The sequence below is a fragment of the Equus caballus genome, chromosome 31 (assembly GCF_041296265.1).
Source record: "Equus caballus isolate H_3958 breed thoroughbred chromosome 31, TB-T2T, whole genome shotgun sequence".
In the NCBI taxonomy this organism is placed as follows: Eukaryota; Metazoa; Chordata; class Mammalia; order Perissodactyla; family Equidae; genus Equus; species Equus caballus.
The window spans coordinates 11,059,881-11,082,815 of record NC_091714.1 but is presented as its reverse complement, the minus strand read 5'-3'; the positions used below and the strand labels follow the sequence as shown (position 1 = coordinate 11,082,815).

General features: G+C 41.7%; 1 protein-coding gene across 26 annotated transcripts in view; it reads left to right on the top strand.

Moving 5' to 3' along the window:
* Positions 1-22,935, top strand: part of ARID1B (AT-rich interaction domain 1B) — a 413,107-nt gene that overhangs the window by 118,382 nt on the left and 271,790 nt on the right. For 23 of the 26 annotated variants that reach the window (XM_070256330.1, XM_023633152.2, XM_023633155.2 and 20 more), the window contains exon 3: positions 5,585-5,734. The exons of the other annotated variants lie outside the window; for them this stretch is intronic. In XM_070256330.1, the coding sequence (XP_070112431.1) occupies positions 5,585-5,734 (150 nt within the window). The remainder of the gene's footprint in view (positions 1-5,584; positions 5,735-22,935) is intronic. 26 annotated transcript variants of the gene reach the window in all.

Genomic DNA, 22,935 nt, shown 5'->3' with positions numbered 1-22,935 from the left:
TTCCTCCAAAAGGAGGGACAAACTGATAATGTAAATGGACTCAGATAATCCAGAGGTGCCAGGTGCATAATAGAAACTGTGGCATATTTTGGTACCATAACTTGCAAGCGTACATCAAGGAGGGTTGTGATATCTCTTGCAGTGTTTTTATGAGCTGCTGTGGAGATGGAACATTGGGCTGGGCCATTGTGTAGCTCAAGGCACAGAGCTCTTCCATTTATATGTCAGGGGTGGGTGATTTATGTATTTTTTCCAGAGGGTTCAGTCAACAGCTACTCATTGAGCTCTTACTCCAGGCCCTGCATTCTGAGTACAGCAATGAACTGAACTGCCAAGGCCCCGTGGTGGCTTGGGCAGATCAATTTATAAAATCCCAGACTTGAAGGTAGATGGGTTTCTTAATTTTGTAAGGATTTCACAAATCCTTTAATGTACTATTATGTTTTATTTTTATAGTATGTTTATTTCTCAAACTTTTTTCACTATAGAACTTATTTCTGTGAGTTAACTTGCCAGATGAGTGTCCCTTGTAGGAGCCATAGGGAAAATGCTGGTATAAATGTCAGAGATTTACCCATTTACAGGAAACCTAGACGACCATAACGAAGGCTTTGGCCTTGCCTTGCCCCAGGCGAAAGGCCTGGAATGGATTAGGGTCCCTGGAGCAGCGCAGCCCACCGAGGCTCTTTTCTCTCAAGGCCCTGTCCTGGGGGCTGTTGCCTCCATGCCTCTTCCTTTGGGGGCAGAGCAAGGAGAGAATATGTGGGGTAGGGTGGAGGTAACATCTTTATTTTAGAATTTTGAATTATGAAATGACTTAGGCATACAGAAAAGTACAGAAACAGATATAATAGACGCTTGTGTAGTTACACCAAGGTAATACGTGTTAACATTTTGGCACATTTGCTTCTATCTCCCTCTTTTTTTTAAAGGGAAAAAAATGCAAGGCTGAAGGTCCACCCCATCTTTTCCTCTCTCCCCACCCCAGAGAGAGTCATATATTTCCTTTTCAATGCATGTTTTTGTACTTTTACTATATATATGTATTCATAAATAATATATGCTACTATTTGGTGTATTAAAAATTTATACAAATGGTACCTCATTCCATTAACCTTTTGTTGCTTTCTTTTTATTTTTTGTTTTGCTGAGGAAGATTGGCCCTGAGCTAACATCTGTTTCCAATCTTCCTCTTTTTTTGCTTGAGGAAGATTGGCCCTAGGCTACATCTGTGCCAGTCTTCCTCTATTTTGTATGTTGGATGCCTGCCACAGCATGGCTTGATGAGCCACCTGTAGGTCTGCACCCAGGATCCAAACCCATGAACCCGGGCTGCTGAAGCAGAGTGCACTGAACCACCAGGCCGGTCCTTGTTGCTTTCTGCTTTCTTTTTAAATTCAGCATTGTATTTTTAAGATTTGAACCATTTTGATACGTGAGTCTTAGTACTTGCTTTTTTTTTTTTTTTACTACTATATAGAATTCCCTTGTATGACTACAGCAAGCTCTACTTTTTCCATTCACCTACTGCGTTAGAGTTAGATTGTGTCCTCTTTCATGGGTGTATATTTACAAGGAGAATTGCTAGGTCACAGTGTCAGTGTGCCTTTCAACTTAGTGGGGAAACTGCTTTCTAAAACTTCTTTAGAAAGAAGAACAGGGAGAAGATAAACCTTGATCATTTCTTCAATTTTGAAGTGTGAGCAAGGAATTTAAGGTTAGGTAAAATGAAAAATGGAGCCTGGAATTCTGCACATAGAACATGATACAGAGATGTGACTGTTCTCATGTCCTCTCTATATAAAAAAAAGTATTTACTTAGTAAATACTTAAGCGAATCATTGTTAGCTAGACTGTGCAATAATGCTTGAAAGCGTTCATATTTCTTTGAAAATTGGAATAAATTTTTTGTTATTGTGCGTGCTCACGCTCCACTTTAGGATCCTCTTTATTTAGAAGTGAGTGAAATAAATTCTTGTTTGTCTTGTTTTTTAAATAACAAACAGAAAAGCTTGGATCCCAGGCATTTTCTGGAGATTTCCATTTCGTTTAGTTGAGTGATTTTCTTCGTATTCAAACCATTGTAAAGGTGCGGGGCATTGGCTGGGCCGTAATCACTTAGAGGGTTCACAGTTAACAGCCCAGGACGCTGTGTTGCTGTTGGTATGAGGTTCAGTGCTTTTGACTGTTAGATGAAGCTAAACATATATGTATCAAAAACCTGGATGGTGCAAGTGACTTCAATTTTATAACGTGTTCCTTCATTAGTTCAAAATTTTATATAATTATAACTTGATCTAGTAATCCATTAAACAGCATTCATTCATTCAACAAACATTTATTGACTGGTGGGCCCTCTTCAAGGAGGCATGACGTTAGTGTGGGAGCTTATAGTCCAGTGAAGAGGATATTCAGTAAACCCCTGAGTGCATAATCAAGGCGTTAACTAGCTAAATCAGATCACCTCCGCTGTGGAACTGGCATGAGAGTGATGGCGGTTGGCGCTGGGCTCAGGTGGGCTGGTCAGGGAAGGGGCGGCATCTGAGCTGAGTGCTTTGTATCCTCACCTCTCAGTGGTTCCTGGTGCTCAGTCGCTTGGTTAAATTTCACTTGCGTCCAGCAGCCTGGTGACCTTATTTGCCCTGAATGCGGTTGAGAACTAAGAGGTCAACGAGGACACCCTGAGAAGCCAAGATGGATTTCACAGAACTTGAAGCGGAAAGCTCAGTGCTTCCCTCATGGCCCATCCCCTGGGCCTTCATCCTTTAACAGTGTGGGGGGGGGGGGGGTCTCAGTCCGCGGGGCATCCCGTAGAGCAGGGAGGTCAGAGTGCCCAGCAGTGGCTGAGTGTCTGGATGGTGTGTGAGAAGACGGCACAGCCAGACCAGGGTGACACCCTGGGGCTTGTCCAACAGCCTCAACCGTCAGTGTGCTACAGCTCAGCCCGTCGATTTATGCTTCCTGATAATGACTGTTTGGTTTAAGATGTCAGGAAAGCACGTGATAGATCTTTGAAAGCCCTGCGTCTAAATTGATTAAAACAAAAGCAATATTGATCCTCAAAGAATTAGACTTTAGGGCCAGACAACTGAAGTAGTCTATTTCGAAATTGGTTTTTAAAAGTAACGCTTAGGAAATAATTAATATTTTAGAGAGGGCACGACAACTTGTAGTTTAATAAGTAATAACAGCATCCGTGTGGAATTCCAGGTAGGATTATTATATTGCTCGTTGTGATACTGTGTACTGAGAGAGAAGGCAGCCCCATCGTACAGGCGGAGATGTGAGACAAATATCATTTCGTGATTGACCATCTTCACGCAACTGAGGGACACGAAGACTTGGATTCAGATTTCGTGCACTTCTAACCCAGAGTCTTTAGCTAAACTCGAGTTGAGGAGTCTGCTCTGTTGTGGCGCCCGCATGAGGACAGTAGACCAGGGGCAGCCACTGGGCACTAGGCCCCAGGTCTGAGCAATAGCCCGGTTTGTACTGTGCTGTGTGTTACCTCATCCCAGGCACTCGGAGGGTGAGGTGCTGGTTAGGTTAGTGCCAGAGGACGCAGACCACGCATCTGAAAGGCGAGCAAATCGATTTTTAATTTTTTTGATGGCTTCCCCTGTGACATTTTTGATGGCTTCCCCTGTGAAGTTTGCCGTGTTCTGCGGGGTCATTGCTCTGGCTTCGCTGAAGACTTGCTTGCATTCCCTCCCACCCTAGCTGCACCCCGACTTACCCCTGAACTTTCCAGAGCTGGAATGGAGAGTAACAATTCTAACCGGTTCATGCTTGCACCAGTGTTCGTAGACTCCTGCCATGTGTCCTGTTGTTGTCTTGCTGAGAAAACGGAGCCCCCTCCCCAAACAACACTTCCATGTTGTGTGTAAGGGTTTCTGTAAACCAGAAAGTCAACATATTAAAGTGCGATTCATAGGGGAGTTGCTGGCTGCGTTGACGGAGCTTTGCAGTCATTTCAACACTGGCGAAAGTGTTATCCTAACTGCTTCAAATCAAACTGCAAAGATGCTTGTGTGAAATGCAGTATTAGATATCAAATCTAACATATGGGTGTTGAGCGGAAGGATATGTGTTGTGGTGGTATATGGTGTTCTAGCATGTGGAGCTGTATTTTATGGAAATTCTTTGGCTTGGCTTATGGCTGGGACATACATTCATTATGAAATATCAAGCTGTAAAATAAATAGAAAGCAAAGAATTCAACTGTGCTGTTAAACGGTTTCCAATACAAACTCGCCTGCTCTGTTGACTTAGGCTCTGTGTGATGAGAGGCATTTGTGAGCCATTGTGGCCAAGTGCTCTGTCATCATTGCTGACAGATCTTGAAAACAATCTAGATCAGGTCAAAAGGAATATGAACTTTAGCTTTTTCCATTTTTTCCTTTTACTTCGTCGGATGTGTTCTGAATTACTGTGCTAATTGGTTCTAGAGGCAAAGTGTTTAATTTCCTCCTTTTACCATTCCGTCTTCTTCCTCATTCAATAGTCTCTAGTAAATTGGTTTTTTAAGCGTGTGTCTGGAACTGATCACTGAGTTCTCAAGTGTGTGGGCTTATGGGGCTCCAGTTCTTGGAGTTCTCAAATGGCCCGTATTGTGGTATTAACAGTGACTTCACCATTCTCGTCTCTGGAGTGCTTTTTGCCATCCTGATTACTTGTTTTTCTTTTCCTCTCCTACTCTCTCTCCCAATTAGAAAAAAAGTCAATAGATTTCTCATTTGAAAAAACATTAAAAAATATCATCAGTGGTGTATTTATGGCATGAGGAAGGACTTTCCTTTGAACAGTGATTTCAAGGATTTTTAGGCTCATGTCAATTAGAGGTGGAGAAGACTCATTTGGGGCCATTTTTGTCTATCTCTCTGCTCTTTGCAGTGCAGTGTGCTTTGGTTTACCTCATTACCTGTTTTATCAACTAGGAAAATACTCCCTTTGTATTAGACATGAATGTCTTTCCTTCAAGAACTCATTGATGATTATATTGTTTGATATACATAGTATTACTTTCTAAAGGGTTTTATTTGATTGTAAAGCAATGTAGTTTCTTTTTAGCAAAAATAGCCCATGGAATTGCTAATGTAACTGGTACAGTATCTGCTACAAATGTTCCGGGACGTTCTGACCTCAGTTGAAACAAACACGCAGCCTCTACATGACCCAAACTACAAGCATCCTACAAAATACTAGTCAGTGAACTTGGACTGGTGGAGTTCATTTTCATTTTGTGTGTTGCATGAGAATGGATTAACTTAATGCTTTGACTTTCTTAGCAGAGACTATTTTTAAATGTCAGTATAGAGAGCTTTTCCCTCTGCCGGGTTTTTATGATGTTATCAATATTTGATATCTGATCAATTATTTTTCAAAGCAATGTCAAATTATCTTTGACTTCATTGACAATATGTGAATAGAAGGCAGTGTGCCGATTTATCTAATGGAGAGAATGTTAAAAATATTGAATTGCTTAGCAAAGACTCCCGTTCTTGTTGCTGAGTTGAAACCATATTTGATTTCCTTGAATTGCACATTTTGACTTTCTCACTTGCTTTGCGTGACTCCTTGACAGATGCCACCTCAGTATGGACAGCAAGGTGTGAGTGGTTACTGCCAACAGGGCCAGCAGCCTTATTACAACCAGCAGCCGCAGCCTCCGCACCTCCCTCCGCAGGCGCAGTATCTGCCATCCCAGGCCCAGCAGAGGTACCAGCCGCAGCAGGTGAGCACAGCTCCTGGTCCCCGGGCCTCTGTTCTGCCCCCGTGGCCTGTGCGCAAAGGCCAGGCTGGGGTCTGAGACCTCTTCCTGTCCCATTTGAAAAATTCTGTTCTCAGTGGGAAAAAAATGTAGGTTTGAGAAAATGCAAAACCATAACCTGATCTAAACTGTTTGTTTGTTTCTGGATGGGTGTTTGAGATTGAAGGGCGGGAAGAATGACTAGTTTCATGGCTTCTTACGTTACTTGTTAGTGACAGCAGAACATGCCAGTCATTTCGTGTTCAGTGTCATTTGTGTTCTGAATCTCTCAAGAAAGCGCTCTGTCACTTTCTTGAGGCTTATTCAGGAAAATGGTTTTATCGATCATTTAATCTTGCTAGTTGGCACATAACTTGGTATTTTTATCTTGAGCTTCTTTGGGCTTTGTTTCTGTTTTAATGGTAAGTGCTACTATATCAAAATGCTGTTGCCTTTGGCAGTGTTATTTTTCTTAAACTAGCTTATAAGCAGATAATCACTTCAATTACAATATATTAAAATACTAAGGGGAATCGTGTGCTTTATGTATATTAAGCAGTTTCTAGTTTAAATTAGCCTCATTAAATACTCTTTTAGGTTATTGGGCTATATATTTCAGCTTACATGATCTGTAGAAAAATGTACGTATGCGTTTGGTAAAGTGATTGTTTCATGTTGTTTTAGAGACTATTACTGAGTTATATTAAAAGGCGTCGTGAGCTTGGGACTGGTACCCTGAATCCGAATAAAACTTTCATAGCTCTTCCAGTCAGAAGCATGAAAACGTAACTTTCCATTTTATATTGTCCTCTCTTCCTTTCTCTTTTGTGGGGTGGGGGCGGTGAAGACAGGGAAGACAGTGACACTGACCCTTCAGTTTTTAAAGTGCTTCACACGTCTTGAAGAGATCGTTGATGCTAAGCAAAATATATAAAAATAGGAAGCTTGATTTCAATCAGTTCAGCTGATTTCTTAGGTATTTTCTTGGGTTCATTGGAGTCTTCTCCCACGTGGCTTTTACTGAAGAGTTCTAAAGAGGGGTTAGGACTTCAGACAAAACATGTTAGAGCAGCAGCTGAGATGGGAGATCCTGTAGAATCTTATTTTTGCATATATGTTTTCAAAATTTTGGTATTATATAAAGGGATTTATAGACGTAGGAATGTACATTATTGCACCGTTATTTGGTCTAGTCTTTTATTAAAATGTGGGAAAATTAAACAACCTTTCAATCTCATTGCTTTTTAAGTGAGAGAGGCTGGTGTCTGATTTTATGATGTATAAAGTGACAGGCTTTTTCAAGGGCTTTCAGGGTCTTACTGAACTTCTCTGTAGACATAGACTGTTTCGTCATGTCGTCAGAATTTAAGGACTCAGAGAGATTACTCCTTTTACTGTGCTGTGCTTAGGTGAATCTCTGATTGTAAAACCCGTTTGATTAAAGATTCTGAGTGCCAGTCATTTCCTTCAAGACCAAGCTCAAAATTTACTTCCTGTATGAAACAGTCACTGATGACTTGTAGCACGTGGCAATTAGTTATTTAATATCCTTTCCATTTAAATATTTAAAGCATACTACAGGTAACGTCTTATTTTAATGAATACTATTTTAATGTGCTCAGTTTAACTCTATTTTATGCTTTGATTGATACTATCATGATTTTATTGACTTGAATACAATAAATTATATGGTGGGAAATGCTATATAACCATGACACTCTAACATAAATATTGTCTTTTATTTTGCTGAGGAAGATGAGGAAGATTCACCCAGAGCTAACATCCGTTGCCAGTCTTTCTCTTTTTTGCTGAGGAAGATTCGCCCCGAGCTAACATCTGTGACAGTCTTCCTCTATTTTGTATGTGAGCCACTGCCACAGCATGGCCACTGATAGATGAGAGGTGTAGGTCTTTGCCCGGGATCTAAACCCAGGCTGCCAAAGTGGAGCCTGCCGAACTTAACCACTAGTCCACCGGGGATGGCCCATTATTGTCATTTTTTTGTATTCTGAGGAAAACTAAACATTCCTCAGAGTATGTTGGAAACTTTTTCTTGTTTTCCTAACTCTCTGACTGTAGAATGCCTAAGAGTTTTTTGTTTCATGAAACTCATGATGGGACAAAGTGGTGGCAGTTGGAGACATTTACGTAGCCCCATCAGAGGGTCTGGTTTGACGGGGTCAGTTCTCGTTTGTAGGGAGTTAGATGTCCCAGTGGATTTGGAAAATTTCTCTAGGAAATGAGATCTAACATTTTAGATATAGTTGGCTTCTCCAAAAACAGAATAATCCCCCCAAATCTATCTCAAAACAAAGTAAAAATGACCGATAGAGTATTTTCAAAATCAAGCCGAATTTTAATAAGAATTTGTGATACTGAATTCACGTACGTTTAAATTGGAAGAAACTCAACTACATTTAATGTAACAAGCCAGTGTTTCATAGGAGACAAAACGTTCCTTTCTGCAGACTTTCCTTTTGTTTCCAAACATAGCACACCTAGTCTATTGATGTTTATATTGGGGAATCAATCCCCAAATAATAATTTGTATCTTTTGTTAATATGATTAATACAAAAGCTAATTTTAGGGTTGCATTTAGATACCTCACTTTGTGTCTTTAACATTTTTTATAGTGTTTTGAATAATCAGCCCGTTCATATGTTTCAAAAATTAAAAAGCACAAGGAAAGGATCCAGATAAAAGTCCTCCACCAACCACACTTCCTCCTGCCTCGTTCACCACCCGCCTCAGCCTTTGCCAGATAACCACTTTATTAGTTTATTGTGTGTCTTTCTGATTTCTTTATACAAAGAAGCCAAATACCGTCACTTAATTTTTACCCTGTTTTTACACAAATGGTGGCATACTGTAACACCCTGAACGGACTCTTCTGTTCTTTGTCATCCCCCTCCCCCACCCATTTGAATACTTGTTCTGTAGATCTTTCCAAAGGAGTACAGAAAGCCATGCTTCATTCTCTTTTTATAGCTTCTTCCCATGTTATGGACGTACCATAATATATTTAACCAGTTTTCTTTTGATGAGCATGTAAATTATTTTTGGTTAGCAGTGCAAACAATACTGCCATAATAAACTTTGTCCATGTGTCATTTCATAAATGTGCAGGTGTATGTATAGGATAAATTCCTGGAAGTGAGGCTGCTGGGTCAATGAGTATATACAGTTATAATTTTGGTGAATATTGCTAGATTGTTACTCTCAGGGGTTGTACCAATTTATACTCCCACCATCGATGTGTGACAGTACGTGTTTCCCTACACATGTGCCAATAGCTTGGTTTCACGAAGCTTCTGAGATTTTGCCAAACTGATAATGTAGTTTTTTGGCGTTTTTTTTTGGTTTTGATTTTGAGGAAGATTAGCCCTGAGCTAACTACTGCCAATCCTCCTCTTTTGCTGAGGAATACTGGCCCTGAGCTAACATCTGTGCCCATCTTCCTCTACTTATATGTAGGATGCCTGCTACAACATGGCTTTTGCCAGTGGTGCCATGTCCGCACCCGGGATCCCAATCGGCAAACCCTGGGCCCCCAGGAAGCGGAACATGCGCACTTAACCACGGCGCCACCAGCCAACCCCCGATAATGTAGTTTTAAGTTGCGTTTAGGAGTGATGTTGAGTCTCTTGTCTATTTCCAGGTGTTTGAGTTTCCTATTTTCTGAACTTAAATTCCTATCTTTTTATCCTGAGTTTTCTCTTCAGTTGATGGTCTTTTCAAAATCAATTTATGAAAACTCTGCGTATGTTAGGGAGACTCGGCTTTTGTCTGTGATGTAAGTTACTCACCACCCTCCCTCATCTTGTCATTTGTCTTTTGACGTTAATTATGGCACCTTTCTGGGTCATGCACAGGGGCTTTTTAAAGTTTTAGAAATTTTTATATAGTCAAAATTATCAGTCTTTTCTTTTATGGTCTCTGGATTTTATTTTTGGTGGCAGTACGAGCCTTCCATACTCCAAAGTTGCCAAGGAGCTCTCCCGTGTTATTTGTAGTATTTTTATAGATTCACTTTTACATTTTACTTATCCCAACCTACGGAGAGAGGTTAGATGCATCTTAATATTTTTTTTCTAGATGGCTACTTGGTTAAGTACCTTTTCTTTATTTTTATTTATTTATTTATTTATTTATTTATTTTGAGGAAGATTAGCCCTGAGCTAACTGCTGCAAATCCTTCTCTTTTTGCTGAGGAAGACTGGCCCTGAGCTAACATCCACGCCCATCTTCCTCTACTTCATACGTGGGACGCCTACCACAGCATGGCTTGCCAAGCAGTGCCGTGTCCACACCCAGGATCCGAACCAGCGAACCCCCAGCCACTGAAGTGGAACGTGCAAACTTAACAGCTGCGCCACTGGGCCGGCCCCCTGAGTACCTTTTCTTGTTAGATTATTATATGAGGGCTCTCTAGGGAAACAAAATGTGTATATGTGTACATTTACACATCCTATGGATCAGGATAAAGAGATTTATTATAAGGAATTGGCTCTCACAGTTATGGAGGCTGGCAAGTCCAAAATCCACAGTCTGGGCCAGCAGGGGCGGAGCTGATGTGTCAGTTCTAGTCCCAAGGCTGGTAAGCTGGAGACCCAGGAGAGCCACTGGTGAAGATGAAGTCCAAAGCCAGTCTGCTGGGAAATACCCTCCTGCTTGGGGCGTCTGGTCTTCTTGGTCTGTTCAGGCCTTCAACTGATTGGATGAGGCCCACCCACATTGTGGAGAGCAGTCTACTTTATTCAAAGCCACTGATTTAAATGTGAATTTCATCCAAAAACACTCTTCAAGTTGACACATAAAATTAACCATTACAGTTATCTATCCCCAATTGATTTGAGATGTCGCTTTTATTGTTTCTGAATTCCCTTAGGTACAGTATTTTGAGGTTATTCTGGGATTTTTCATTCTTTTCCATTGGTCCTTCTACTAATGCACCAGTACTAGGGTGTTTTTATTTTTTCGTATTTGGTAGGATTGGTATATCTTAATTCTTCTTTTTTAGAGTTTTCTTAGCTGTTGGAGTTTGCTTGTTTTTTTTAATGAACTTCATTTCTTACCATGCTTTTTTAAAAGAATGCTGTCTTTTTTGTTGTTATAATGGGATCTTTTGTTGTTATATATATGTATTTTTTTGTTGTTGTTTGAGGAAGATTAGTCCTGAGCTAACATCTGCTGCCAATCCTCCTGTTTTTTTTTGCTGAGGAAGACTGGCCCTGAGCAAACATGCGTATCCATCTTCCTCTACTTTATACATGGGATGCCAACCATAGCATGGTTTGCCAAATGGTGCCATGTCTGCAGCTGGGGTCCGAACCGGCGAACCCCAGGTTGCCGAAGCGGAACATGTGCACTTAACCGCTGTGCCACTGGGCCGGCCCCTTGTTATATATATTTAATTTTCAGTGAAACAGATGATACTTATAAAAGAATAATGGTAAAACAAAAAGAAGTGCCTCATGTGAACAACTTTTGCCTTGTTGAAGCCCACTGACCCCAGACCAGGAGCACACTTGTCCCGAGACAAGTTGGGTTTGTTCAGCTTGGGCTCCTGCAGGTCAGGAAGAATTCACCCAAGTCGCCTCAGGAGCATCGTGAAAAGATGTGGGGGTCGAGGGGGTGTCCAGGGTGTGCTGTGTGCTGGATGGTTCTAAGAGGGATCAGGAAGTGGGGGTCACTCCTGGGTTGGCTACTCTCAAGAAGCTGGGGGCGTTTGGTGACTAGGTGTCTCCATTTTTATCCATGAGGCAGGAGGACTGAAGTGGGGCCGGGTCATCACTGGCCAGGAAGCACCAGCCTCCGAGAGAAAGTGTCAGTTAGAAGACGCGGGTGTTTACCCCCTTGGTGGTCAGAAAGTGACCTGGTCCAAATCTGCTGTCAGCCCAGTTCTGTGCGGTGGGGATGCTTCCGTCAGCTTGTCCTCATGGCCGGCTTCCCTTTTGTCCACATTCCTGCTCCACCGTCCCCCCTCTGCTGGGGTCACTTCTCTCTCTTTCTTCACTGGTTTAGGTAGTTTTTAGTTTCTTTAAAACATACTTCAACAAAGCTGTCATATGTTTTCCTTAGAATTATTCCTGTATACCTTATATTTTTGTTGCTGTTGTAAATTGTATCCTTTTAGAAAATTGTATTTTCTCATTGGTACTGGTATATACAAAATATAATGAACTTTATATATTAAACTTTTATGTCCGGTAACCCTTTAAGTTCTTGTTAATTCTACTAACTCTGATCATTTGTAGATTCTCTTAGGTTTTCTCAATTTTTTTTAAAAAATTGATTTTTAAAAAAAGCATGCCCTGGGACCAGCCTGGTGGTGCAGCGATTAAGTTCGCCTGTTCCGCTTTGGCGGCCTGGGGTTCGCCGGTTCGGATCCCGGGTGTGGACATGGCACCACTCATCAAGCCATGCTGTGGCAGGCATCCCACATATAAAGTAGAGGAAGATGGGCACGGATGTTAGCTCAGGGCCAGTCTTCCTCAGCAAAAAGAGGAGGATTGGCGGCAGATGTTAGTTCAGGGCTAATCTTCCTCAAAAATAAATAAATAAATAAAATTTAAAAAGTTAAAAAATCAACCCCTTCCCCTTTTTTGTCTTTCTGAAGACGAGCTTCTCCAGTGCGTTGTTTGAACGGACTGTCCATTTTTATATTATCTCTGACTTCGAAGAAGGCTTTCATCGTTTCATCATTAAATATGATGTTTGCTCCTTTTTTTTTTTCTGTAGCCGCCCACTATTCCCCAAGATAGTTCCCTTCCTTTTAAAGTTTGCTGAGAGATTTCAGCGTGACTGGATGCTGGATTTTATCTTAGGTGTCTTTTTGTAGCTATTGAGAGGATTGCTTTGTTTTTCTCTTTTAATCTGTTATTGGGGTGTATTATTTGTGTTGTTTTTTTTTAAAGTATTAAACCAAACATGCATTTGGGGTAAACCCAGCCTCGTGGTGTATTATGTTTTTATACATCATTGAATTCAGTTTGCTGGACGTTTATTTAGGTTTCTTGAATCAGTGTTCGTGAATGAGATTGAGGTGTAATTGTCCTTGTGAGGTTTCGTATCTGCATTATGGGGTTTTGCAAAATGAACCAGAGAACAGTCCCTTTTTAAATTTAAAATTAAATTTAAATTTAATTTTACTTTATGTTAAAATTTGGAATGATCCGTTCTTGAATGTTGGGTAGAAGTGTCTGGAAAGCCATAAAGGATTGTGTAGCCCTTGTTTTTTTTTTAAAGATTTTATTTTTCCTTTTTCTCCACAAAGCCCCCCAGTACATAGTTGTGTATTTTTAGTTGTGGGTCCTTCTAGTTGTGGCATGTGGGATGCCACCTCAGCATGGCTTAAATGAGCGGTGCCATGTCCGTGCCCAGGATTCGAACCAGCGAAACCATGGGCCACCGAAACAGAGTGCGTGAACTTAACCACTCGGCCACAGGGCCGGCCCCAGCCCTTGATTTTTAAATTTTGTCCCATTCCTGATTTTTTACTTTTGATCTTATTTCTTTTGTGAATATAGGCTTATTCAAGTTATCAATTTCTTCTTGAGTCAGCTTTTTGCTTATATATATTCCTTTATATTAGGAATTTATCCATTTCATCCAGTTTTTCAAGTTTATTGACATAAAGTTGTTCATAATAGTTTTTATTACTTTAGTTTCTATAGCATGCAGAGTTAAAGACTTTTTTGTTTTTTGAGGAAGATTAGCCCTGAGCTAACATTTGTTGCCAATCCTCCTCTTTTTGCTGAGGAAGACTGGCCCTGAGCTAACCTCCATGCCCATCTTCCTCTACTTTCCATGTGGGATGCCTACCACAGCATGGCTTGCCAAGCGGCGCCATGTCCTCACCCGGGATCCAAACTGGTGAACCCCAGGCTGCCGAAGCCAAACATGTGCACTTAACTGCTGCGCCACTGGGCCAGCCCCTTAAAGGCATTTTAATTCATAAAGTTCTTCCTTCTTTCTTTTGTTCTTGGTTAATCTTGCCAGTGATTCGCCTTTCCATGGCAACTTTGGTTGTTGTCTTCTCTATTACATGTTCTTTTTTAAAAGTTTACTTGAATTCTGTGTTTACGTTATGTCTTGCTTTCTATTTTATTGATGTTTATTTAGTAATTAAGGGAATGCTTAGCTTATTTGAAACATTTTTGTCTGAGGAAGCCAAATGTAAGACTAAAACATTTCCTCTTAAGTACAGCTTTGGCTGAATCTCTCAAATTTTGATGTGCATTATTTTCGTTCTGTTTTAGTTCTAAGAATTTTCTTTCGTACCTTCATTCTCTGTTTTTGGAGACAGCTTTATCGAGGCCTGGGTCTATGTTCTGTTCCCTCAGCAGGATTGGTGTGTGCTTTTGCCAGTTGCCTGTGGGCACAGTCCTCTTTTGTGTTCTATTTTGTAAAGTTTTATTACCAAAAAATTCTTAATATGCTGATAAACAGAATGGTATAATGAACACTCACATGTCGCCATAATTGATCTCATTTACTACCCTGGCCCCATTCAGGTGTCCCCAGCGTCCTCAGAATGCTGTTATAGTCAGTTTGTTTCAAGCAAAATTCAGACAAGGTTAATACACTAGTTTGGTTCCTGAGACTTTTTGTCTGGAGCAGTTCTCTCTGGCCCTCTTCCGGTTCATTTCTTTGGCATGGTGAAAGAACTGAGTCAGTTGTCGTGTGAAGTGGCTTTGTCTGATTGTTCTCTCTTAATGTGGCTTAACTTGTTGATCCAGCCCCTCTATTTCTTGTAAATTGCATGCTACATCCGAAGGCTTGAAGGGAAACATTTTTGTTTGTGGTTGTTGTACATCATGTCCCCAACATTTCGGGCCCTGTTCCTGTCCAGTGGAGGGGTCTGTGATCCCCCCTTTGAGTGAAGAAGCCTCCGAATGGCTTTAGCCCAGGCTGTCGGGTGACCATCAGCTGGCTGTCTTCCAGCCGAGGCTGCGGAGTCATCGTGATGAAGACAAGCCTTCCCCTTTGTGCTCGGTCCAAATTCCTCATCCACAGAATCTGTGAGCATAACACATGCTGGTGACTTGAGGCCACTAAGTTTGGGGTGGTTTGTGACACGTCATTCCTGACAGACATAGTGGGAACACTTCACAGGTGATGCTCTGAGAGTATTACATCAGGATGAACATCCTGTTTCGTTGTCCCACAATAGTGAGGTTAAGATTGATCAGTGGGTTCAGGTAGTGATAGCCTTGGGGACCACTTTAAATGGAATTCTCTTTTTGAGGTTTTGCAGACCACACCATTCAGTTAATTTTGACCAGAAGCCCTGGTGATGGTTAGCCTGTGGTTGCTAATTCTCAAAGGAGCCGTTCTTTAATTCCTCCTACCCCTGAGTGTCAAGTTCACGACAGGTATTTCTCGTCTCTAATTCGTGGGTTTTCATGCCCTTAAATGATGGGTATGGCCCTTCTTAGTCCCTTATTTATTGGAGAGGTATTGTCTCATACTTACTCCCTTTTGTCAGGCCATAGACTTCTTCTCTTCTTCCCTGTTCCTTGTCTCGTTCTCAAGTGGAAAGTTGAAATCTGTAGCAAAAGTCAGCTCCAATTGTTCTCCCTTTCCATGTTTTTGCTTTACTTTCTGTGTGTTCTTGGTCTCACTCACATTCATGGCAAGTCTGTGGTCTCTCTTAAAAGGCATTTTATGCAGTATTTTCAATAAAAATCCAGATATTTCGATCAGTGGGCATTTAGAGCATCTAGTCTCCCATACTGCGGGAACTGGAACTCTTTTATATTTTCTAGTTGTTTATTTGAAATCTTTTGCACAGTTTAAAACTATGTAAATGTGATATAATAGATCACTTAGAACATACAGACAACATATTCCCATTTGCTAATGAGACTTGTCTCATGCCTCCTTTATTCTTTTGAAATGAAATTCGTAGACAATGTATTACCTCCACAAAACTCATAGGTAATAGAAGTTACCTACACACAATTTCAAGCACGTCAGAGTAATGCAGACTGTATGTGGGAAAGTGAAAGGAAATTAGTATACAATAAATATCATATGTGAGTTAAATGCTCAGGCATGACTGCGTTAGAAGACTGTGAAATCGATGCTTGCGTGCGTATGTGTGGATCACTGTGAACCTGAGAGCTAGAAGATGAGACTGATGCACGAGGCCTGGGTTAAGCAGGGTCGTCAGTGGTGATGTCATCTTTGAAGATGGTGAGCAGCTCTTGAACAAAGTCTGAACAAGACCAAGTATAGTCTTCCCTCAATATGCATAGTAGTTTTATGCCTGGAAAATTCAGTATAAAATAAAATTATTTTAAGAATACTTGGTTCTTATATGCAAAATAGAGTTGGGTTGTAGGCGTAGACAAATTAGCTTTTTGTGTTGTTTGTTCTTAAATTTAAATGAATGTTCGGACTTTTGAAAGTAGAGTGAGACGTGTTATGAGTTCCTGTTGGACCAGATTCTCATACACTGTATGACGGTCTAGCATTCCTACCCTACGCTCGCTGAGTCTCATTGCATTTCCTTATCCTGTGACAACTCACTGCCCCTTGAAATCTTGTCAATGCACGTAACTTACAGGCTTCCTTATTTTTTCTGAAACAAAATTGATACATAGTGTGGGTTACCTGTATACAAAATTTCAAACACCAGTACAGTGCCGTTTAGTGTAATGGAAAGGAGAGAGTAGTTTATAGTAACGTATTGTGTTTTTTCCTAAGTGAACGCTCAGACATGTCTACGTTAGAGGACTTGTGAAATAGTCAGAGGCTTGCACCTGTGTCTGTAACCGTGCTCTCCACTGGTGCAAACGAGAGGGATACAGATATGTCATGTGAACAACTCAAAATCGCGAGCAAGCTTTGAGTCCATGGGATTTATGACCATAAAGTGATAATTATATAAAGTGAAAATATAGAACATTTTTCATAACACGCTTACAGAGTTAACAGAAAAGGCAAGTTACCCCAAAATGTCGAGATATCCTAAATTTGTAAATAAAGTACACACACACAGTAAAAATCAGTAAGAATGCTATCTGTAAAACTTATCTGCGTTTTCTGAATTATCTACAGTAAACATGTAATGTGTGTAATATTTTAAAATACTTTGTAAAGGATGGCACATTAATTATAAAACATAAGGGATCAGCAGTCCAGCCGATCAGAGACTCTGACTGTTTCTGTGGATTGACATAATCTAAAATGCTGGCTGGATTCTTTGGACTCAGTGAAACACACAGTCAACTCATCTTCTCTCGATTTTGCTGTTTCTCCCACCCCCGTGTCGTCCCTTTCCTCCTTACCCATCTCAAAGTCCCAACCGTCGCTGTACTCTGTAGCATGTACTCTTAGGTGCCTGTGCCTCCTCCTCCCCTCCCAGTCTGATAAGCCTCAGCAACCTTGATGACATCCATCACCCCACCGACTCCAGAGGAGCGGGCTGGGGAAGGAGGGAGGAAGACCCTGTTTTTCCTTTAAGTTCGTGACCACTAAGGTCAGGTGGTCCTTGCCACGTTAATCCCACTTTCCCTAGGGCTGTTTCATACTCCCCTCTGCCTTCAGACCCCGCACTCTCCACTCTCAGCTGGTGATGTTGCTTCCTATTCGATTGAAGAAATACAAGCCACCAGGAGAACTTATACATACCGACGTGTGTCTGCGCGTGTTCCCTGCCTTCTCTTGGTAGACGCTGTGGAAATCTCCTGTTCCCGTATAATGTGTTGCCTCCCCACAAGTCCATAGCTTTCCTTTGTCCCTCTGGTAACTCCATCATCAATTTCCCTTTCTATCATTCCCATTAGAATTTAGACATGCTTTCACTTTTCCTACTTAAAAATACAAGACAGAAAAACACTTTCTTGACCAAAACCAGCAGCCTGTTTTTCTCTTTAGTCAAAGTCTCCATTTACTGTTGTCCCTCGAATTTATTCCTGTAGGCTTTTATTTTGACCACTGTACGGACACAGCTGTTCTCAGAGCCACTGATGTTCTCCCTGTTACTCGGTGCAGCGGGCAGTTGTCATTCCTTCCATGTTTCCCCCGTTGGGAGCCCTTGGTGCTGCTGATGGGGTCTGTCCCCCTCCAGCAACTTTCTTGCTTATTTCCTGGGGCACCGCTCTCTCTGGCCTTGCTTTCTGCCTTACTGGCCACTCCTTGCTCTCCTTTGCTGGTTTTTTCTTTGTTTGTCTCTGTGACCTTTATGTATTGGTCTGGGGTCAGGGCTCGGTGTTCGAGCCTCTTCTCTTTTGCATTACACTCCTTACACCTTACCTGTGTGATCTCATTCGATCTCCTGGCTGTGAATATCATCTGCAGGCTCATGACTTCCAACCGTATTTCTGCAGCTTGGTCCTCTCTCCTCCATCTGTAACTCTGTACACCCAGCTCCTTTGCAGCATCTCTAAATGAGCATCTTAACAGGCTTCTGAAACTCAGCATATCCAGAGCAAAGCTCGAGACCCTCACTCCTTCCCCGACAAACCTCTCTTCTGTATTTTCCTCCATCTCAAGAAATCTTCCTGAGATTTTGGTCAGAAACTTTGAAGTCTTCCTTGACTTTTTTTACTTTCAAACCCATTCCACCTCCAGAATCTATTCAGAATCTGATACATCTCACTACTTCTATTATCACCACCTTGGGCCAAGGCATCGTGGTCTCGTGCTTGACCTGTTCCAGTAGCTCCTGACTGGTACCCATCTTTCGCGCACACATCCCACAGCCAGATGCTTTACAGTGGCCGCATGCTCTAGCTGCCCCCTCCCTCCTCTCTTCTTTCACACTCGCTTTCTGGAAGTTTCTCAGACATTATGTGCTCATCTCAAGGCACTTGTGCTTACTGTTCTCCTGCCTGCAATGCTCTTCTCCCAGATATCGGCAGGCCTTTTCCTTGGAAGTCTTCCAAGGAAGACTGACTTCCTTGAGGTCTTTACTCAAATGACGCCTCATCAGGCAAGCCTCCCCCGACCACTGTGTGAAGCGTGGCAGCCCCTCCTCCCTGTGTCACTTTGCCCTTTACTGTGCTTTCGTTTGGTCCGTAGCCCATCACTGTGGGACCTAGCACATCCTGTTTGGTTTTTTTTTTTTTTTTTGAGGAAGATCAGCCCTGAGCTAACATCCGTGCCCATCTTCCTCTACTTTGTATTTGGGATGCCTACCACAGCATGGCTTGCCAAGCAGTGTCACGTCTGTACCCAGGATCCGAACCGGCAAATCCCTGGCTACCAACGCGGAACGTGCGAACTTACCCACTGCGCCACCTGGCCGGCCCCTCCTGTTTTGTTTTTTATTGTCTGTGGCTCCCCCATTAGAATATAACCTTTATGAGAGGAAGGACTTTGTTTTGTCATCACTGTGTCCCCAGGTCCTAGGTCAGTGCCTGGCACAAGGTAGAAACACAGTAAATATGTTGAATATTGTTGTTGACTTAATTATTCAAAAGTCTTTTTTATTTGCGAGTACATAATCAGCAGACTTTACAGTGTTGAAGAAGGTAGACATTTACTGCCGGGTATTCAGATTCTGTAATTTCTTTTGTTACTGCAGATGTGCTTTGTTGAACATTTCTGTACCCGACTCTCGGGCTGTCTGTGCACAGGTGTGCGTGTGGCCACACGCACAAATCTTCACCTCCCATCAACTCCCAAAATGGAATTCCTGGGTGAAGGAACAGGCGCATTTTAAAGACTTCATGCATTTTACCAAATTGTTCTCCGGAAGGTTTTCACAATGGTCCCCCCACCACCTCACTGACACATATTGTAATATTTGCTTTCCAGTGGTTCTTAGTTTATTTGATTTCCAGTAAGGATTCTACATAGTTGCTTTTTGAGTCCCAGTAGTGCTAAAGAGACCTCACAGAACTTTGAATTAGATGTGGAATCTGCTTAATGTGTTACCGTGGTCATAGTTTGAATAGATAATAGAAATTTGATTTCATCGGGAGGAAGTGCACAGTTGGGCATTCATAATTTTGTGATTTACCGTTGACTCAGAAGCTCCTTAAATATGACAAGTTCTTCTTGTTTGCTTTTGTTACCATTTATTTCTCTCGTCTGCTGCTCATTTGGGGGCAGCAGTGGAACTGCCGTGTGGGCTAGGCCTGGGTCCTTCCTGTGGTAGACCCAGAGCAACCAGCACAGCCGTGAGCACTCTGTCTATTCACCAAACGTCTCTACTCAATATGCTCACATTGTCTTCTTTAAAAATGTACTCATTTTTAGAGTTTAAAAAAAAATGAATAGGGGCCAGCCCCATGGCCTAGTGGTTAAGTTCACATGCTCCACTTCGGTGGCCCAGGTTTGGTTCCTGGGCACAGACCTACACAACACTCATCAGCCATGCTTTGGCAGCATCCTACATATAAAGTAGTGGAAGATAGGCAGCAAATGTTAGCTCAGGGCCAATCTTCCTCAAGGAAAAAAACTGAATAGCTATTGGAAGAAGTTGCTTCCATTATAAAGTGTTTTTACATCCTAGCTTACTTCCTCCAACTGCTTTACTCAAGATTTAATATTTTTGTATGGTAAATGTCCTTTAATGCCATAAGTTTTTATTTTTTTGTTGTTGTGTTTTAAAGTTTCCACTTGCCTTCCATTTCGTCATTTTTGGATCATAAAATATTAGGCGCAGTTTGTTTCCTGGCTCACTGTCCCCCTCTTAGCAAACTCTTGTTACCTTCCTCTCTCCTCTTTGCACCTGTAAACTCATAATCTTTTTCCTTTTACCTCTAATTCCTGTTCCGCTTCAGATCCACTCTCGTGAGATGCTGGGGAAGAGATCCTGTTTGCTCTTGTGGCACGTTTCTTCCTGACCTTCCACCCACTGCCTCCTAACGGATGCAGCTGTTAGGTGTCAGGGGCAGTGTGCCAGGAATCAGGTGACCTGAAGGGAAACCAGACTGTCTGTCTACCCTTTCCTTTGAGCAGTGGTCTTCTGCTGGTCCAGCTCCACTTCCAGGACTGTGACAGTTGGCAGCCTTGCAGAGCCCTCTCTCTGTTTTCATGGCTTTAAATTACACGGTGTTTTCATAGCCAGAAAAATCTTTCTGTCCTTAGAGAAGATTTGTAGGAGGAAACTCCGTTCAAGTAAGTCCCAGTTTACTGAAAGAGGCTGTATCAAGGTGGATCTTTTTAAAAACCCTGGTGTAAATCGGCAAGAGAATTTCAAACTTTGCCTTTTTAGTTATAGTTTTTCTTCTAGCTGATAGATTTGTCTCAGATTCTTGAGAGAAATGTTGGGTATTATGAATGCATACTTCTCAGGGTAGAACTTTACCTTTTTAATACTTTTTTTAACTTCAGGTTTATTGGAAAAATTGTAGAAGAAAGAACTGTTAGGAAAAGCAAAACATAAACCGTTTGTCGAACCTCTGTTCTTGTGAATGCTTCACATGCCGGGAATCCAGTGATTACTAGACCTTGTGCCTGACCTGCAGGTGCTCCCTGTCGAATAGAAGGGTCGGCATGGGCAGATAATGACAGTACGGTGGGAGAGAGCTGTGTTTCTGAGCTATGACTCGATGTTGGGAAAAGTGTCTCAGAGAAGGTCTTGAAGAATGAGTAACAGTTTGCTGATGAGAGAAGAAGAAATGGTCTTGGGGTAGGACCAGTTCTTTGTTAGCAAGAATAGAGGTCATGCCCAACCCTGAATGATACTCTAGATTGAATGATGCTCTAGAGTGATAATCTAGATACTTAGAATCTACATTTAGCCAATCTAGACTCTAAGATTGGTTAAATAGTCAAGGTCGTTTAGAGGAAACATTAATTATGCTTGGAACTGGTGACTTACATTGCTTTTCCTCGATGATTAAAAATGAAATAAAAGGTTCTTATTCAGTATTTTTTAATTTAATGAATTAATTTAGTTATTTATTATTTTGGTGAGGAAGATTGTCCCTGAGCTAACATCTGTGCCAGTCTTCCTCTATTTCGTATGTGGGATGCCGCCACAGCATGGCTGATGAGTGGTGTGTAGGTCCACACTTGGAATCTGAATCCGCAAACCCTGGGCTGCTGAAGCGGAGTGCGTGAACTTAACCACGATGCCGTTGGGCTGGCTCCTCAGTAATTTTTTTTAAGCAGAAAATAGTACCAGCTCTGTAGATCACTTGTGACAGTGGCAACTCAATAGTTGAACCAAGTGGAAGCCTAAGTCTACTTATATATGAGTCAGTAGACACAAGAATTTAAACTATGTTTTCTAAAATACCACTCTGTTTAGACGTCTTTGTGGTCTGCATTTTTCAAAAGGAGATGCGGTAAACTGAAACTATCTGGCAAATGGGCATCGTTTTGAAAAGGGAGATAGCATTGGAAGATGAGGGTGAAATACTTTAGAATTAATGACTTGCCAATCAAATAAGTCACTGAAGGAGGTCAGAAGGTGCATTATGCATATTGGCAGTGATCCATTGTGGCATAAACATTTCTTTATTGCTGTTGTCCTTTAATTATTTATTCTACTCTGTGTTTCTTATTATTTGTGTGATAGGATGTTTATCAGCCGCTCCTTATTCTGCAGCTTTTGGGGAAAATTAACCATGCAAGGCCTGTGTTAAATCCCTGAAGGGCTCAGATCGTTTGTTTTATAAGATTTTGTTATAAGAGCAAAGACAAGGACATTTATAGTTTGTTGCCATTAATTGCTTAGCATTTAGGTATTAACACAGGAGTCTATTAATTAACTTGATAATAAAAACTCTTGGAATGTAGGTTGATAAAAATTCTTCTTTGTTTCCAAGGAGGTTACCAGGGAAGCCCTGGTTCTGTTTGAATTTTGAACCTCCCCCTTTCTTCTTGCCTACCCTATTTGCGCTTGCCGGGGGCTTTGAACCATTGCTAGGGGGAATTTCCTTTTAAGTTTAAAGAGCTTGTGAGTATCTAAGGAGAAAACTCTTAAGTTACTTTCAGGTCTGAGCAGGGCCCACTCCTACCCTAGACTGATTTCTCATTGTTGATTTGGGTAATCACTTAACTGCTTCTAGACTCAGGTTGGAGCCACTCCTGGGAGCTGAGAGGTGGTGCTAGGCTCTGCTGGTGCCAGCAGCCTGCACAGCTGGCGGCTCTTGGCTGGGGTGGCCAGAGGTTAGGCGGATGGGAATGAGAAAGCGGCGACTTTCCTCCCTCTGCTACTTTTTCCTCCCTTGGGAGACAGAGCAGTATATGAAAAGCTCAGCACTAATTCTGAATA